General features: G+C 44.9%; 1 protein-coding gene across 2 annotated transcripts; it reads right to left on the bottom strand.

Annotated features, from left to right (window-relative positions):
• Positions 1–7,944: 7,944 nt before the first annotated feature.
• On the bottom strand, positions 7,945–19,506 carry DLL4 (delta like canonical Notch ligand 4). 2 transcript variants are annotated; one of them, XM_069017362.1, is made up of 11 exons: positions 18,995–19,505; positions 18,591–18,854; positions 18,076–18,133; positions 17,145–17,414; positions 16,375–16,435; positions 16,136–16,266; positions 14,594–14,763; positions 13,288–13,507; positions 12,122–12,830; positions 11,258–11,366; positions 7,945–9,820 (listed from the first exon to the last, which is right to left on the bottom strand). In XM_069017362.1, exons 1-11 carry the CDS (start codon positions 19,046–19,048, stop codon positions 9,815–9,817), a joined length of 2,052 nt encoding a protein of 683 aa, XP_068873463.1. In that variant the 5' UTR covers positions 19,049–19,505; the 3' UTR covers positions 7,945–9,814. The 2 variants fall into 2 exon arrangements, with proteins under 2 accessions (XP_068873463.1, XP_068873462.1); XM_069017361.1 differs by lacking the exon at positions 7,945–9,820 and having other exon boundaries at positions 11,234–11,366; positions 18,995–19,506.
• Between the last annotated feature and the right edge of the window lie 301 nt (positions 19,507–19,807).

Raw genomic sequence — 19,807 nt, 5'->3', positions numbered from 1 at the left:
AGGGACAGAGCTCTGGTGTGCCTTCAGTTCCAAGAGACCCACAGTTCTGCTCAGCTAAGGTGCCTGGTGCCAGGCAGACGTAGTCTGCCACCTATGCTGAGCCTTCATAGCCGCAGCTGCAGGCTCGGGCTGCGCCGACTCTGCAGACCTCTACTGGCTGAACAGGGCTGGTCAGGGATGCTGTACTGCCGGCTCCCGAGGGACTGCAAGACTTGTGGAATGGTGCAAACACTCTCTTTTGCTGCTGCTCTCCCTACTCTCTGGTACAGATGAACATACGCAGCTTTCCAAAGACAAAATCTGAGCGCAATAGCTGGTACATGGTGAAGAGCTCCTTCCACACCAGCAACTCTTACTACTCTCACATGCTGCCAGCTTGGATTCACCTGGCATGATCCATTCCACTCCAGCCTGTTCCCAGCAGTGTGGTGGGACAGTCTATTCTAAATGTCATGTACAGGAAGTACCCTGCTACTGTTGCCTGCTCAGATTTCTCAAACACACACTCAAATGGAATGCTCATAAAGCTTTGTACTGCAAGGGGACCACTCGCAGAGGTACAGTCTTATTGCCAGGTGTTTAAGTAAGAAAACACCTAGTACAAACATGCCCGTTGTGTTCATTCAGGGTCACCTGGGGAAAACAGCTTTTGTTTTTTCTGTTATAGATCAGTTATTGCCACTTCCATGTCTTCACTCTGCAGTTTAGAATTCCCAGGTTCTTTCCTGTGTTGCATCTCTGAAACGCCTGAATATTATGAAAGCTGCATTAAAGGACAGGTCCTTCCTCAAATACTTTACAGTTTAAACAGACAAGACAGGCAAAAGGTGAAGGAACAGGCATGTTGTTTTTTGTTGGTTGTTTTTTTTTGCCTACTGTAGGTGAGATGTATGGAAATAAAAGTACCAGCTTAAAAGTGCCATACCTCTGGTGTATGTCTGCAAAGGCTATTTATTTTTCTTCATATTTGAAAGGTGATGACACAACACAGTAAGTAACTGGCAATATGTATTAGTTGAGTCAGGCTGTGAACTGGGTACTGGAGGGGTGGAAAAGGGACACATTCTAAGGTCCATTAGTTCCTTGGGTGCTTAAACAAGGGCAAAGAGTAGGAGGAGGAAGGGGCCTCACCTCATCATTAGAGGCTGTGATGTTCAAGGAGAAACTGAAAGGGCTTAGCTGCCTCAGGTACCAAAACAAGACTGGGAACGTCACTTTATTACAGGTAATGAGAAAATACCACATGCTAATAAGCCATAAATAGAGTGGAGAAAGGCATAACCAGAAGTGTCTGGATGCTGAAAGCAAATTCAGCTATGGAAGTGGAAGTGTTTCTACCATGGGGGTGATGAGGTGTTGGAGCTTCTGGAAACCACATTAATCCCCTGTACCCTGATGCCTTAATGTCATTTCCCACAGCATTTGCTTTAGGCAGCTCAGTGCCAGGTCTCTGAGTAAGCAAAAAGCCCAGTGACACAGAGGGTGTCTGTAGAGATGGGCCCCATGAGTCCCTCATGTCACCACCTTCTCTGTCCAGCTGACTCATGGTTTGCAGGGTTCCTTGCTGCCTTCTGCTTGTTTGCAGCAAAACCCTGGGAATCATCAGCACCTCATTTTGTTATCTCTCACTTTATGGAATGTGTGAGACTCACTTCTTTAGCTTGGGACTGGGCAACCAAGTGCCCAGGGAGAGGGAAGGTGACAGTGTGGGGAGAGGCACATGGCAGCCAGGAGCACGCTCTGCCACCAGGACAGTGCCCATGATGGTGGTTTTGTGTGAGTTGAAATGGGGGTGCTGGGAAGCTGGTTCAGACCTGAGAAAAACAGTTGGCATGGTCATAATCAGGCAGGAAACAGGAAATGGTGCTGTGAGGTAACAAACAGGAAGCGATGATGGCAGTACAGCGCGGCCCAGTTTGGGCTCAAACTCAAGGAAAATGCTCTGCTGTGAGGGAGGCGGTGGGAGCAATGTCCACTCTGCACAGCCCTGTACCACGGCTTGTGTGCCCAGAGGCTGTTAATCCTTAGCAGCTACTTAGACAATCAGACCAAACCGGTAAGGGCTTATTTGCACTTCCACAGCCATGAGGAGTCTGAAGGATATGAACGAGCCCTCACAACATCCTTCTGAGTCACATTAGCATTAACAACTCCAGCTCATATGTCAGGAGAGAGAAACGGCCAGCCATCAAAAGGGAGACTTCCTCAAGGACATGTAGTGGTTAAGTGTCTGCATCCCACTGCCTTCAGAGAAGCACTGCCTGCTCCTCAAATTCATGCTTAGGGATGCCTCTTGCCCATTTTAAAAGTAGTTGTCAGGTTTCAGTTAATGACATTGATCCTTCCAAGTGTCATCCGTCACCCCCAGTTATTTCAGATGCCTCTCCAGGAGCAAACACTGGCAGGATCTACCTTTCTCTGTGAACCCTAGATAAGCCACACAGTTGGCTTAAACTAGACGCTTCACGCTTGGATGGCTGCAGTGAGGTGAGATGAATCTGCATCTGCTGGAGATGACTGAGAGCAGATTGTGGAGCAACTGCCAAAACGGCAAGGAAATTCTTCCTCCTCATGTTTGAAAAATGTGTATCTGATGCAAGGGTTCCTTAACATTACTGTCTCCATGAAAAAGGAGATTTTTGGATTATAAGTACACATGTATTTCTACCTGTTCCTAGGATATAAGTCAACTCTATCTCCAGAAACCTGAACAGGCATTGTGAATTGTATGTAGAGTTTTGAAGAACTTAAAAACCCTCCTCCTAAGCAACTAATGACAAACATAAATACCATTAATAGCATGGAAATCAGTGTGATCTTCATGAAGGGAGAGGGTTGGGAGGAAGAAAAGAGCCCCTGTGCTATAAGGAGACATGAGAGGATGGGGAGCTATTGATGAAGAAACTTACACCAGGACCTGGTGGGCTGAACGGAAAGGGAGGATTAGAACAGGGCCATTTCTTTTTTAATTACCATGCTTTTATCTCATGTGGATTTTTACCCCCCAGATACATTTTGTTCAGATTGTCTTTTGTTTCTTTGCTGACAATCTTCCAGAGAACAAATGAGTTTATGATCAAGAACGAAATGCTTTGGCAATGCTTTGGCCTTTTCTGCCAAAGCAGAAAATGTAAGGCAAATATTAAACAGTGTTAATATAAAAGTAATTTCAAATGCACAGTGATTCATATCTGGACCAGGAATTTCAACCCTGCTCACAAATCTTCGTGGGAGCCATGTGCCCCAGTACAGGAATGATCAGAGCTCTTGCATGGTGCCAGGAATGGCCAAATCCTGTTCTGACTGGTGAAGGCCTCTCCAGCTGTAAACCTCTCAGCAGATCTGTTTGGATGTTAAATACAAGTTAGTTCAATTTCATTTATATAAACAAACATGGTGCCTCTGTGACCTTCTAGGCAGTCAGTTAAAAATATAGTCACCTAAACCACTGTGGAGACAGCAACAATTCAACAAATAAGTCATAAAGTACAGCTAAAAGATGTCATCACCAAACAGCCTCTCCTCAAACTGCATGTTTTCCTCCTTTAAATGTGTATTTGCAAAACATGACTATGAGCAAGGTCCTCCTTTTGAACCTTGGAACTCTTCCTGGGAATGACCTGGTCTTCATGCAGAGCAGCCAGCAGGGTGGGTTGGATACATGGAGGGATAGATGGAGTCTGAGCACTGTCTCCAACTTGGTTGCAAGAGGGAAGACAGAATGCTAGCAGAGGAAATGAAGAAGGATTAAGCCTTTCCATGGTGGTTATGTACTACACTGCTACCTCTGTGAGAGGCAAGTCCAGCAGTATTCTACAGTCTATGGAAGAGATAAAGTAATCATGGGATCATCTGTGTTACACAGGTCACACAACACCCAGGGCTGTTATCTCCAGATGTAGACCCCTCTACGTGCCTCAGCTGTAGGTGTCCCCTCTCACATGACATGTCAGCCAGAAGTGAGCCAGTCAGAAGGGAGGACAATGAGATGGAGACTTGGGCAGCAGGAGTTATTTTCCAGTCCACTCCATGCTCTGCACTTTTAAACTTTACCTCCTCTTCTTGTCCAGGGGTGCACTCCTGCAGTGTGGGGAGCTGCACAGAGCCTGTCACCGCTGAGTTTCTCAGGGACATGTGTGGAGTGCCGCAGGAAGGCAGTGAAGACCTCTGGGTGGCAGTGACTGCTGGGCGAGCTTTGTAAGCAGATCAATGTTGTGTCTCTTCTCCTTTGCAGCTCCCAAGGGCTGAAACATTTGTTGGAGGGGACAGCTGATCTATGGGAGAAGGGAGCACCTCTGGGAAGGTGATGGTCTGTCATCAAGAATTAAAAGGGAGGAAACAAAGGTACATTCCAGGTACAAAGGTCCTTGGAATCAAATGCTGTGAGTGGAACAATTTCTGGGGCATCTGAAATTATTGCTGTGTACACAAGCAGTTACCTGATGGACCAGAGAGTTCCATCCTAACCCTGCAGCATGATAGACCACTGTGCTGCAGAAATATGCCCTGGAATTGTGCAGGGGAAGAGGAGTGAGGATGGCAGTAGTAATGCCCAGCAGAGGTAGGAGAAAGAGAAAGGATGGCTTTATGTTTCTGGGTCACCGGTTCCCAGAGAAGGTCTGAGAGGAGAGTAGGATGATTTAGAGTAGATGCAAGAGTTATCAAGGAGAAATCTCACTGCTTTCAATGTTACTGGCCACCAAGGCCATTACCTGCCAGCTCTGGGAGCTGAGATGACAAAACTTAAAAAGAGAGAGCAGGGCAGGGAGGGAGAGGCACAATGGGGGCAGGGAATCTTGATGGAGAGGGCATGACATTGAAGTTGTGAAAACAGTGAAGTGTGGCAGAGGGCCACTGAGTTATGTCAATGCTCCACAACTGGAGTTTGGATTGGGAGCAAAATGTGCTGGGAGTGTCATATTTGCTGCGTAAAACCAATGTGTATTTATGGGTCAGGTATGCGAGATAAGGGAATGACAGGCAAACACAGATACGTAACTGTCGCTTAAGCTGCTGTAGTGCAGGTTTGTTAGTGACCTACAGTGCCTTTCTCATTTTAGCACAAATTAATGAAAAAAAGACTGAGGAACAATGAAAATACTTGATATGCATTTTGACAGAGATGGTTTCATCTGTTGGACTAGGTGGTTGCAATTCCACAATAACTAATTTAGGCTTCCTCAGCAGCTCTTTCAAGGCTGAAAGCTGTTGCAGGTCAAGTCTTGTGCATAATAAAGTGCATTTTGCATTTTATCCCATTTTTGGCGTGTCCTGTATCGACCCTAATTTCTACAGGCACCCCTCACCTACACTATTATAAGTAAACTCTGTGCCCTGTGCTGTGTCCTGCTGCATGTTGTCTCAGCACCAGTGGGTGCTATAGCTACGGGTATATCCCGGCATCTGTCTCCCTTCATCAGTGGAGTCGTCGAAGAGGAAAGTGATGTTGGGATGGAGCCGAACATGAAACAAGTCAGGCAAAGCAGTGTCCAAGGCAGCACCCCTCTCCCTCATTCCAGCTCCAAAATCACTTAGACTGCAGGGCTCTGCGTGGCTGTGGAATAATTTTTATCAAGTCCTAATACAAGGAAACATGAGAGTTTCTCAGAGGCAGAGTCCATTCTTAAAACAGTTGTTTTGTCACATGGCTTTCAGGTGAATTTGTGCAGTCTTTTAAAACTGAATGCCAAGTTTAGGTGCAGTTCTTGAGCCAAATCCATAATCTTGCCACAGTTACTGCAAATTATGCTGAAAGCAATAAATTGCAGTTTGGTCTGAGAAGTCTATAAGCTTGTTAAGAACTTGTAAAGAGAAAAGGCACTGTTTATCATGATATTTTGGTCCTGACATGGTCTGTGGTCCTCAAGAGGAATCTCTGAAACTGAGGTGGAGTCTTTACAGTCAAAAGGATCTCAGCTCCTCCTAGTGAATTCATACACTGTGGCTCAGAGGTGTGCTCACCTGGGGGAAGCCAGGCTGCTGAGCCATCAGTGCACAGTGGCCCTTGGTGAGGAAGCTTTTGCCCAAAGATGTAGGTTAAATCCAGGTCATATTATGTGTTCAGCTAATTTGCTTGTGGTTTCTTTGGCAAGGACTTGGGGATGTGCACACGTGCATAGATTCACATATGCTTTCCATCTCCCCCTGTGTGGAAGCAGGCACCGCTCCTGTTTTTCCTGCGTAGGATCTGTGATCTATTCTGGTGCCTGCATCGTGCAGTGCTGCCTGCAGTAAATATTCACAGATTTCCTTGTAAGATTATGCTTTTTATTTTTTTTCCTCTCTCCTGTGTGTATACACAAAGGCATGTGTTGTACCTGCTTTACCCCATGGGATCTACACAATCAGGTCCACAGGTTTTAATGGATTTTAACTCCCTTCTGTCTATGGGTACAGTTTCCTGTCATGTTTTGAGCAGGAAGAACCGAGTCTTTTTTGGTCTTAGCATTCCTGCTTGCCTAGGCATTGGGAAGAGTTCTCTGTCTATTTTCCTGTTTGATTTTTGTGTGTGTTTTGTTTTAAGCAGGACAGAGTGCATGTGTGTATGTAATCCATGTGCTCAATTAAGGGAGGCATCTGTTGGGTTTATTTCACATTGCCGAGGAAGGACTGCAAGCAGGGAGCATCTGCTCAGCTTTTTGTCAATGGCTTGTTTTTCATAATTTGCTCTACAGGGTGAATGTTTGGGGAGGGGGAGGTGGCTTCTTATTTCTGAATTTTGTCTTAAATTTATTTTTTATGGTAGCTGGGGAAATCGGCTGGGATTTGAAAGTTAATTTCACTGTGAAAAGGTCTAAAGAGGGAGAAACAAAACCATCCAAAGTAAGCAGTATTTATGTAACCACTCAGAAGGACCCTTATGAATCATTATTTGTAGTATCTTAATGATGAAGTAAAAAGAATTTGTTATGGTGCTTTTTTAATGCCACTGGGGTTTTTAATTTTGCATTTTTTGAAAAAAAAGTAGCAAATTTTGCTTATATTTTATTTTGGGGAAAGATAGGAAAGGCATCCAATATTCAGATGCTTTATTGGCATTTTGTCAACAACAACAAAACCCCGATTTTAAAATAGAGCAGCAATAGTTTCCTGTTCTTGTAGTTTTGCTTTTGTGCACTCAGATGTTGGCTGTATTGCACCTAGCTGATTTAGTGAGAGATTTAATTGCCTGTAAATGTATGTGCTTCAAAGGCTACTAAACCTGCTGGGAGTGTTTATACAAGTGTGCTTTTTACACTTTTTTTTGTGGAAATGTCCTCCAAAAGGGCTGTAGAGGATAATGACTTTGTGATGCCCTGGGAGGACACAGCTGCTGATGTAGCGTAGGGAACTCAGGAAGAGAAAGCCTGAAACTCCCCCTAATCCTACAAGTGAAAGACAAATCTTACCCCTTGCAATCAAACAAACAGGGATACAATCTTACATGGGTGCTAGAGTAACCTGTGGACAAGATTTGGATCTTATTAAAAGTGTTTAAAGAAATAGGATTTTAAAAGATAGTAATTGTGTTTTGTTCTGTAAGTGAACCCCAAGACAATGCATTTATTAAGCCACTTTGAAATGGTATTAAATCTGCATCTTTAATGTCATGAGTTGCGATGGGAGAGGAAGAGTGAAGTATTAATAAAAATAACTTTCCTGACAGTTCAGTCCCACACCAATAGCAAGAGAATGTGTGCATGTGTGTGTATATATGTATATAATTTATATATTAACCGTCACAATATAAATATGTATAACATTTCAAAATGTCAGATGAATGCCACTCAGCTGAACAACTTTGTTGACATGTGCTAACAGTATAACTTTAAAAAATAAAAAGCAGCTGACATCAGTTGGTGTGCAAAATGTAAATGTAGGAGTGCAGGGACCAGGCAGGCAAGCTTACTTCTGGGGGGCTTTGCTAACCTTGGCTGTCACAGAATAACATGTGTAAAAGGACAAACCACAATAAACTTTGTAGTAGCAGGAAAGTATTTTCATTGCTTGAAAAAAAAAATAAAATTCAAACTTTGTCATCACATTAAAAACATTACATGAGAAGTAATAAACATATTTACACTTCTGTTTTGATTATAAATATACATTATATACAAAATAATGTTATAAAACGTAGAAAGTTCAGTGCTTCTGATTTTTTTTAAATTACTGAAATACTAGTCTTCAAAATAAACTACAAACAGACAAACTAAAACCCATATTATTGATTTCTGAAGGTCATCTTCAAAATGGTCCTACGTGGTCAGAGCAGAAGGTCAGTAGTGGACAATATGAAGGGGTCTTGTCTGCACAGTTCAAGGGAGTAGATGGGCTAGTCCAACAACAGGCTTTACAAGGGCAGGAATATCGCTGTCAGAGAGATAGCACAGTCCAGGTTTCTTCTAAGAGATCTTGTTTCTCCCTCCTCATTCTGCCCCATGCGCTGGTCTCATTCATGAGTGTCACGGCACTTTCCACTGGGGTGTCCGGTATTATTGCTGTAAATATGTATAGAAGAAAGGAGCTTCTGCCCGCCTCTGGTTTCCAGGGACAGACACAGCATATTTTCCATGTAGCAGTGGGTGGGTATGAAAGAAACAGGATGAGCCTAAAACCTTCTAACTCTAATTTCCACCTGTCTTGGCAGAGGGCATCTCAGCGGGTGCTTCACTACTGGGCATTTAGAACCAGGATGAAGAACAAGAATTGGAGTTTTGCAACCAGATGGAGAAATGGAGGGGTAAGTGGGTACACTGTTGCTGCTTCTTCAGAAAGTAGAAGCTGCAATTTTGAGACTATTTGCAGTAAAAGGTGGCACCTAATTCAGAAACACGACATAAACCCCTGAATTTGTGTCAAAATAAGGCAGGGGGAAGAGAATGAGGAAGGAGAAGAAAAGAAGTAATGTCTATTCACAATCACTGGTAGTGCAAAGGGCATGAAAACAGCTGAGACAGCTCAGCACATAAAGGTTCTAGGAGCTGATTGATTTTAAATGCATTTGTAAGGCTTTACATAGAGCTGGGATCATACCCTCTCCTTATCAATGGGGAAGAGGCAGTACACATTCCTTACCACAACTTCCACAAAAATCATGTCCCACATCATGGCTTGAGTCAATCAGTTCTCCAAAGCATCACCAAATGAGATGACATGTAAATTTGGTTTTCTTCTTTCCTCCTCCTCTCACCCCTTACACAGTCTCCAGTACAGGCAGCAGGAGAGAGGAGATGCAAATGGATGTGTATCAGGAAGTATCAACCACATCTGCCCAGTACTGTTCAGGTAACTGCAAAAAGAGCAGTCAAGTTTCTGTTTGGGCTTGTTAGATTCTCTTGACACATTATAGGCACTTTTAAACCCAGAAAAAATTGAGACCTCATTTATACTGTATCCATTATCTGCATAGCAGTGTGTCTTGCTTCGCACCTTCCATGGCAATATCTGTGACAGTTACGTGCCTCCTTATCTACCAGCACCTCCCATAACCAGAGTTCTGGAAAGCCAGGGGTCTGCCCATGAGGAACTGGCCTCAGCATCTTTTAAAACACCAACATTTTTAACCTCTCTCTTCCCTCTGCCTCCCCTTTTCAATAGCAAATGAAATTTCTGGTATCAAACTTCAAACAAGGGCAGTAAGAACAAAAAGGTGTATTGCATCTTTCAGTAAATTCACAGTCTGTCCAGTTCACTCAGTTCCATCCTCCGCCTGAGAGCAGCAAGTTGCATGTAATTAAAAACAGTCCAATCCAGTTCTGAATTGTAAACAATGCAGCAGGAACGTCCATCTACTGGCATCACCAAATCTGAGGTGCAAATGGGCCGATCTTCAGTCTTATACCTGTCAGGATGTAAAATAACACCAGGAATGAGAAGGAATCACAGCATGCAGAGTAGTGCAGAACTAACAAACTGTAATTCAGCTATGTCAAACTAAAGCAATTTAAGCCAGACATTACTGCAGTTTAACTCTCAGTGCTCAATGTTTTCAGCTGAGTCCAGAGGCAAAGAATTACCAGCAAAAAAAAATAGTCATCTCTGTGATGAGTGGCCTCTCTACCTGGCCTGAGGGGGAGAATGCTTACAAACCTGGGCACTTAACATTAGGGCTCTGTAAAAAGTACATGGTATACTTAAATAGCTTTTGTTTAGAAGCATTAAGCCTGAATGATGGGGTGAGAGATTCTAAGGGTTGCCATTCTGAAAATAGAAACATGTCTGGAGATGCATGATGTAAATTTGGGAGCCTAGCTTTGGTCAGCAAGATCTTCGAAGATACAGTATTTAGGTCGCTTAATGGGAATGAAGCATCTAGCTGTCATTTGTATCTTTGAATCCTTTCACTTAGTCTTAAACTTTTAATATTGTTGGTTGACTTGTGTTCCAGCTTGCTTTCAAGGGGAAATCTGATCTCCACCTTGGAAAGTGAGACAGAATCCTGCAGATCTGACTTCACAGATCACTGCTGTATGGCACAGCAAGCTTCTCTTTCCTGCAGGGTGAAAGTAGTCCTAACGATGGCTACACCAAAGAAGGCAGGTATTGGTTAACGTCAAATTGCCTTTAGCTTCCACTGAGAATTTTTCCAAAGGGCCAGTAATTCTTAAGGAACTAGTTGGTTCCTCAATACCTGCTTTTTAAAGTCTTTAAAGTTCAGTGTTAGGCCTTTCCTTTTTTTGTGCATCCAACTTTTCAATATAACATAAAAATCAAGATGTTTCATCAGTAACACCATTAATTTCTGTTAGAGAATATTTAGCTGGAGCTTAAATGCTAAGAGGTTGAAATTACCTTACAACAGACTTTCTAAATGGCTCTTATGCCTATCCACTAACACATTCCACTACCTTCCATCTTCTGCTAGAAATCTATAGCACTGCCTGTTTCCACAGAACAAAGATTATCCATTGTAGTCACAGGAAAAAACATGGCTTTACATCAGTGAGCCTAAGAACGATTATTATTTCCATTTCTTCTGACCACCTATTTAAGAGGAAATAATCCTACAACGTGCTAAATTTTTATGGGCTGATGTTCTGTGTTTTCATCTGCCACTGACTTATGTAAGCCCAAAACCTCTGGTTTAATAAAATCAGAGCAGCTAATTGTTTTATTTTTCCCCACTGTATGTTCTGTGTGGGCCACAGAAGAGGAGGCATAAATGCTGGGAAGCATCATGATCCCTGGAAATAAAGGAGCCTTCTCAGATACAATACTAAAGGATGTTTTACCCTTTTACTTTGTGAATTTATGCCTATCCACCTGTGTACTTACTTACCTCTGTGGCTATGATGCACTCATTCCTTTCTTCTGTTATCACAAAGACAGACTGGTACATCGAATCCCTTGGAGAGCATATCGCTGATATTCTGCATTCTGGCTTTTCACTAAGGCAGGGCAGAGAAAAAAGAACATTAGCTGACTACTAATAAGCCTGACTCTCAAAACTTAACATGAATATGGAGCGGTGGAATGAGATAGCCATGAAGGTGTGGAAGGGAAGTGCATAGGATCAACTTTCACACGTTCTATGTCTGTCAGAATATTATGCTAGAGAAGTGGAAGTAAGAAACAGTGGCAGTCTTCCTATGCTCCTGTCATGTGCAACCTAACAGCACGTTCCTCAGAGCCCTCGCTGTAACAGGCACACACAGATCCCAGACAAGACCTTCAGTACATGAATCAGAAGACTGATAAGCCACTGAATACTCGCCCTTTTCTCCTTTTGAAAAAGAGTAGTTGTTTGCATTCTATCATTCTTCTCAGTAAGCATATCATCTTGCCTTCTTACAAAATGGAATACTTTTTTTAATCACTGTATGCCTTAACTGTTGTTTCTTCAAGATCTACTGAGGAAGGAAAGACACTTCTTACTTTCACCACTGGCCTAGCCACTCCAGGTTCCTTCACAGTATCCATACTAACAGCATCCTGCACAAACACTCAAATTAATTGACTTAGCTAAGGATACCACCTGGTTGTGACTCACATACTCCAGTATGAAGACTCCTGGCTTTGATCTGGTTTGTTTTGTATATTATCTGCTTGAGTTTTCTTTTTCCCTCATATGCTCACCTGCTTCTAGACTGATAATGAAGATGAGTGGCTTTAAGAAAGACTGTAATAAAGACTGCATTCTCACCTGTGTAGTCGGAGGGGAGACTTCTCTCCTAAACACTTTTCACTTTTGTAATATTTATCTTCCGGTGTCCCTCTACTTGTCAGGTCTTTTACCAGATTGTAGTCCAGTTTATGGTTCTTGGGTTTGTAGTTTGATTTCTCCAGCCCACAGTCCACTTCAAGGTCTTTATTTTTATTGGTGTTTTTCAGCTGGGAAGCTGGAATGAGATTGTCCTTCTGGAAGTCAGACAGGTTGTTCATCGTCTCCAACTCCTGCTCCGGGTGCATCCTCATCTGCCTGATGACCATTGCTATCATGCAGAATAGTATGAGCAAAGCTACCAGCCCCACCCCCATGGATATAGCAATCCAGGGGACTGGTTTAGGAGGAAGTGTAACGGGCACTGAATAAACTGGCAATTCACAGCGGTTGCCCATGAAGCCAGAAGGACAGTAGCAGACAAAATTGGCACTATAAAGTCCACTGTAGCATGTGCCTCCATTCTCACATGGCCCAGAAGCACATTCATCTCTGGTTTTGATGTCACAGTTCCTGCCACTGTAGCCTGGCATGCATGTGCAGGTGTAATCGTTGATTAGATCATGACAAGTTCCCCCATTGGAACATGGGTTTCTGGCACAATCATTGATGTTTATCTCACATTTCTGACCAGAGAAACCAGCCCGACAGCGGCACACACGAAACTGCCCAAGGTAAAAGCAACTACCATCTGAGGGGAAAAAAGTAAAATGAAAATTAGTTTGCAATGCACCTCACTCAGAAATCTAAACCTTTCCCCAGTCAGCATGTTATACTACCTCAAGAAGAGAGAGGTTATTTTACAAAACAACCACACATCTAAAAGTTCATTCTACTTTATCTAATTTATCACTGTGCTTTAAAATTATGCCCCTTCCAAATATGTAATAGAGTTAATTTAATTTAATTCTGCTGTCTTCCTAATCATATGATAAACCTTGTGCATTGTTTTGTTGCATAGAAAAAAAAAATGCCAGTGAAAGTCCCACTCCAGCAAGAGACTAAAATTAGGGTAGATGTGGAATACAGTGGGGGAGAGGGACTAATGTTCTAGAGGAAGAGTAGAGGTCAGATTGGATTTCTATCACTTCTGCACTGAAAAGCACAAATGAGTCAGGGTCATGAGATTTTTTGATAAAAAGACTCACCATTTGCACATGGGTTGCTTGTGCACCTGTCTACTTTTTTTTCACAGTTTGACCCTGTGAAGCCGAAAGGGCAAATGCAGGTGTAGCTGGCCCCTTGCTCCTTTTCCAAGCATGTGCCACCGTTGAAGCACGGAGAATCTACACACGTCAGAGCACTGTGCTCACAGTGAGTGCCATAGTAGCCAGGGGGGCACAGGCAGTGATAACCGTTCTCCATATCCTGCAAAACACAACATTAGGCCACTGTTATTTAACAGCAACAAATGATAGCTCCCTGCATGCTTAGTTTTGGTCAGCAGCAAGCGCTGTTCTGTCCCTTCTCATCCACAGCCTGATGTGGCAAAAGTGACACCAGGAGAGTAAACAACTGCAGGTCAGACTGTAAGGGATAGAGCACTGGATCAGCCATACCCAGCGTACAGGAGTAATTGTGCAGCTATACATGCAGAACAGATGCGGTTGTAGGGAGAATGCAGGAAGTTAGACAAAAACATTGCAAATGCCACTACTGTCTAATGGGATCCCTGAGGTCTTCCCAGAGCAGAGTGATATGTGCTGACTGACACAGCTGTGATCAGGCCATTTATCCTCAGTGTGAGCCCTTTTTTATTTCACAAGACTTTAGGTTGCTTTGGCTTGGGTAAGTCCCACCCCTTAAATCATAATGAACTGTTTCTTCTTTCCAAGTACTGTATGTCCAAAACCTTGGGAGAAGGTAGGTAGGGTCCTGTGCCTTAATCTAAACATGCACCAGATTACATTTGGCATCTATAATCAATCAGCCTTTACCAATCCATCATCGGTAAGAACCCATCATTAACTGAGTCTGAAAACAGGCTGAAACACTAAACTACAGGAATCTGAAAGTGTGGAATTCTGTTTCACAGAAAGTTTCAGCTGATTGCCCCCATATTGTTTGACACTATCTTCCCATAGCAGAAAGCAACATTTTCTTTTATTTATGATTAAAATACAGACTTAGTGCATTTCTGCATGAATGGTGGTTTGAGAAGCTTATTTTTAACAGATCTGCTCCCTCACCAACCCTAGATCTTGCCAAGTTCTCATAATGGCTGCCACAGAAACCCAAGGATCAGTTGACTAGTTCTAATCTAGATGATACATCTCCTCCTGTAACAGACTTCCTCCCCTGACACCTCTCGGAAAGGGTTCAGTATGATAGTTGTGAGCGTCAGTAATGAACCTGTGTACTATCGAATTCCCATTATGTTGTTACAGAACCATTTCTGAAAAGGTACACCACAGCTTGCTTCACACAAAGGCTTTACATTTAAAATGCCCCTACCGTGCAGCTACCGCCGTTCCTACAGGGATTGCTGTCGCACTCGCTGATCTCGTGTTCGCAGTCGACGCCGGTAAAGCCAGGTTTGCATGCACACGTGTAGCTGCCCTGGCCAGTGTTCATGCAAGTTGCTCCATTTTTGCATGGTCTGTGGTGAGTGCAGTAGTTCAGATCTGCAAAAATACCAGGAGAATATGTCTTTGACAGCTGGGAAAAGATATACATACAAAATGCTGTAGTCAACAAAAAAGACAGACGTTCCAATGAAGTATTTCATTTTTCGATCAATAGGAATACTGGAGATTGTTATCCAGGTTATTATCAGTAATAATCAGATTACCATCTATCACTTGAGCTCTGAATTTTGAGAGAGCTGGCAAAAATTTAACTTTCTTAGTGTTTTGGTATATTCTCCCTTTTTTGTGGACATAAAATGGTTAGCTGCAATGGGATTTAGGTACCAAATTGGAAAATGTACTTCATAAGCAGGTGTTCTCCAAAAGATACGCCACAGCACTATGAACACTTCATGAACAACGTTAGACACTAAAAGAGTGAGCCCCATCTTTAAAAGGTGTGCTCTGAGGCACATTCTGGAGAGGCAGAGAAGAAAAATTAAAGATGTTTTGGCTTTGAGATTTAAACAAACACTAGAAATCTTTTATTGTTTATTTGCTCTCTTGTTATGGATGTTAGTAGATTAAACTGTCAAATGTTCTGCCAAGCTTGACGGTTTTATTTTTTTTTTCCTTTAAATTTGAGACAGAGGTAAAGCGTTAAGTTCATAGGACATAAGTAGAAAAACTTTATTATCTCTATAAACACTATAGAGTAATGTGTATGCAGCTGGTTAATAGATAACTATAAGCAGAAAAAAAATCTGCAACTTTACTTTTCCTACTTAATTCAGCCTTCACCATCTTAATCCTATAACTGTCCTGGAAACACTTAGCCTGCTTTGAGCACTTAATGATCTCAGCGCCAGCAATGCATATATGGCCTTGAGGACATGACTGCTCAGCTGGCTACGGTTCAGTGATTCAGTGGGTTGAATAGGTGGAAGTGGTCTGGTGTACCTTAAAATGGAACCTGTACTTTTCATTCTTGCTTACATGATTTTTCTCTTCATGCTTCAGACTTATCACATGAGTTAACTTCCTTCTATGCAAAATAAGGAAGGCCCAAATGATGGTGTTTACTGCTCATGGAAATTGTTCAGTAAATTGTTATACTTGTTCAAGGAATAAGTTTAAACTTAGCTTGATCAGGCAGAAAACTTGTCTGTTCAACACTCATCCAGATTGTTAGGTCTTTCTCCAAGAGAAACTTCTTTTGCAAGAGAAAAACTGCAGCTACCAAAAAGGTTTCCTCGTTTTCAAACAAAATTACTACAAGAACTGGTAAGTAAGGCAGCAGTGCAACAAACTGATGCCTGTAAACATGTACCTTGGGAAAATTTAATTCCAGATCCAGTGGGTCAGATTCCTTAGTGCAGTACTAAGGAGTAGCCAACCTAGAGCTGTAAGTGCAAGCTTCAGAACTAACCTTGATCACAGAAGAGGCCACCCCATCCTTCATCACAAATGCACTGCCATTGTGTTTTACAAGTCCCGTGACGGCAGCCTATATGGGGAATGCATTCATCACAGTAGCGGCCTTGCCAACCAGGACGGCAGCTAAAAGAAAAGTCCAATTAAAACATTAATGACATGGAGAAGAGTTTAAGTTTCTATTACAAGATGACATTTTAACTGATGGGCAGACTGCAATTGCCATCTACTCACATGCACTCTCCAGGCTTGTTGCAATATCCATTCTGTTCAGTACATCCAGCCAGACAGATGGCTGTGAAGAGAACATAAAAAAGCATAAATGTTTAGGTAAATACACATGGCATTACAGAAGACACTTTTAAAGGATAATAAGCTTTAAAAAACACTTCCAAAAAGAGTTTTCCACTTTCAAAACTTTGTTTTAAAACTTCTTTGTACGGGGAGCTCTGGAGCAGGAGGAAGTGAACAGGGAGAGCCAACACTTGACAAGTTGTCCTTTAGTTTTTGTGTTTATGCAACAAACATGAACTCTTGCAACTCTTGCTAGAAAAGCAGAAAGAGAAAGTGGCTTTGGCTTGTGCAAATGAAAGACTGAAAAATCCCAGTGGTACCCTGAACTCAGAGTAAAGGCTCCCACTACTACACTGCAACACCTGTCTCATGTCCTCTGGTTGCAGGAATGGTTGAGGGCAGACTTTGCGTGAGCAAGCTGCTACCCTTTTAACTTGCAATAGCTACTGCTATTTAGGGCTATCAGCCAAGGTCCCTTTCCTGCCAGCTCCCTCTTTGCTGCTAAGGCTCGCAGAGGTGCAGCACAGCGTTGGGTGGTTGCAGCCAAAGGGGACAAAGTCCTCAGCGCGCAACTTTGCCTCTCCAGGCAGGGAGTGGAGAGGTCGGCATAAAAACACGGCCCGGGCCACGGGAGGCCTCCGTGAGCTTTAGAGCCGCGGCCGACGCCCGCGGCGCTGCCCCCCCCCGCCCCGCTCCCCGCGGACACTCACGGTCGGTGCAGTACTCGCCGGCCCAGCCGGGCAGGCAGGCCAGGCTCCCGTCCGCCGCACACACGTAGTGCCCGAAGCGGTCGTCGCGGCGCTTGCAGAGGCGGGAGCAGCTCTCGCCGTAGTAGTTCTCGCTGCAGACCACGCGGTAGGAGTAGCGCAGCTGGGTCAGCGGGCCCTGATGCACATCCTGCGACCAGTCCTCGCCCACCGACAGCGACCGCTGGATCGACACCTGGCTGATGAGCCACTCCTCCGGGGGCGGCCGGGAGCCTGCGGGAGAGCGGGCGTGGGTCAGCGGCTCGGAGCCCGCCGCGTCCCACGCCGCCGGGCCAGCGGAGCGGGATGCCCCCCTCGCACATATATGTCCGCACACATACATGCGTACATGCATACATACACGTACACATATATACATACACACAGGCACGCGTGTGGATATCGATGTGTGCAAGGGTACAAAAAGGTGGCCACCAGAGTGTGCGAACCCCGGCCAAGGGGACTCAGCCGAGGGGCCTGTGAAAGGAGGGCTGCTGTGAAATATCCTTTTCCTCTCCTCTCAGAAAAACATCCCAAAGCCATTATTCCTTTCCAAAGGGCGGAATTCGAGCAAGGTGTAAAATACAGGAAAAGGCGGACGGGGCTTGCTGGCAGGCTCCCGGCTTTCTCACCGCAGCCCGCCTCGCTTTCCCACGCCAAAAATAAACCGGAGGAAACGCAATTGTGTTGGAGATTAGGCCGGGGCAGAATCAAAGCGGCCCCTGATGGATATCGTTGGGGGATCGGCTCCTGATGGTGGGATAAAGCCGGCCCTGGAGTTATAGTATAAACAGCTGAGCCGGGGGGGCCGCTCGGGACGGGGGGGACACGGGACGGGCCTGAGGGCGCTCCCGCCGCGCGGGCGCCCCCTGCCGGCGGCGCGCGCAGTACTCACCTTCCGGCAGGTAGTTGGCAGGCGCGTGCCAGGCCTGGATGATCAGGGAGAAGGTTCCCTGCGGGAGAGAGACCAGCGTCAGCCCCGCACCCCACCGCGCACAGCCGCACCGAACCGCACCCACCGCGCCACCGCACCCCAGCCCTGCCCTGCCCTGCCCCGCCGGGCCCCGCGTTTGCGCTCTCTCCCCGCGGCTACACGCTTTCCTCCTTCCCTCCCTCCTACAGACCACGGATACACATCCCCACTTCCAAGGCCCCCAGCCCCTTGCTCTATTTCTCTTAATAACATTGATTATCCCAAGTGCTTCTGGTCTGGATGAGCTTTTTCATCGAGCTTTCCCTCCACCCCCCCCCCCCCCCCCGCCTTTTTTTCTTTTTTTAAGGAAGTTCTGGAAATAAGTATAAAGGCAAAAGTAGTTTGATTACATTACAGGTTATCAGCCCGCCGCCGTTAGCCCGCTCTTGCCACCCTCCTGCCCCACCATCGCAATCGGGTTTAAAGCGGAATCTCACCGGCCACGTGAAGTTAAAGGGCAGCTTAATGGGGCTGTCAAATCTCTCTGTATCCTTGATGCTGAAGGAGTTTATTCCCAGAACCGGGGTGATGATGCTGCCGAAAGTGCAGGAGCCCGGGGAAACCACTGCCTGAAAATGCTTCAAACAAACACGAAAGAAGGTCCTGCAGTGGGGGGAGCAGGGCTTCCCGCTGGCCAGAGACCCGTGGCTATTCACGAATTCGTGTAGCTCCAGCTGGAAGACGCCGGAGCCGGACACCCTCTGCACAAAGGGGAGACACACAAAATAGCCAAATCAGACCTTACCCGGCTTTGCCATGCAAACTTGCTTCCATCACCCACTTTACATTTTACGAACCCTTTTTTTTTTTTTTTTTTTTTTTTTTTGGCATGTGCGATTACCTGCTGCAAAATCGTTAACAGAAACGTCAAGCCAAAGATGCGCAAGGCTGTCATCCTTGTGTTATTCGAGCTTCCAGTTCTGAGTGGGTTTAGTTTTCCTTCTGTATTCCTCAAATAGACCAAGCAAGCGCTTCTCGGTCGAGGGAGAAAAGAGAGGCGTCACGGTGATTTTCCTGGAGCAACCTGCTCTTCCAAGTATTCCCCGAGCACCAGCAGAAACCGAAAGGTAAAATCCAGGTGTCGATCCGTCCCCTTCTGGGAATTAATCCTGCAGCGAGCCGCCGACCTCTGATCGCTGTCGTCGCCTTTATAAACTCCAAAGCCGGGTGGGTTTGGTGAGAGACGCGGAGGGGAGTGCTTAGTGTGGAACCGCTCCTCCTTTAACCGGTGCTAACAGCGCTCAGTAAATGGAAAACTTGCTTCGCTTCGAGCTGTTTATATAGTTGCCTCGCATCCTCACAAGCTCATTATGTAAACTGTCAGTCAGACTCACGGTCAGATCCCTCCCCTTTCCATCTTTCCTTTCTGGAAAAAAGAACCAAATGTTGCGGAGAGCCCTCATATCCCGAATTAATACCCTGCTGCCGCCGCCGCCGCTGCCGCGCTGCCCGCCGAGGAGCCGAGCTGATTACGAACGAGCCGAGCATCTGTTGAGATATTTACGGCGCTCACACTGGGAGAGAGAGTTCCCTCGAAAATCAGACGGCTCTCCACAGGACAGCTTTCTACGGCGGCCGAACAATAGAGGATGAAATGTTTTAAAAATACGCTTGCTAGTTAGTTAGTTAGTTTGTTCCCCATTCCCCTCCACTA

This window comes from Aphelocoma coerulescens, chromosome 5, assembly GCF_041296385.1.
Source record: "Aphelocoma coerulescens isolate FSJ_1873_10779 chromosome 5, UR_Acoe_1.0, whole genome shotgun sequence".
Classification (NCBI taxonomy): domain Eukaryota; kingdom Metazoa; phylum Chordata; class Aves; order Passeriformes; family Corvidae; genus Aphelocoma; species Aphelocoma coerulescens.
Note: the sequence above shows the minus strand (reverse complement) of the source record. Positions and strands in the feature narration are given on the sequence as shown.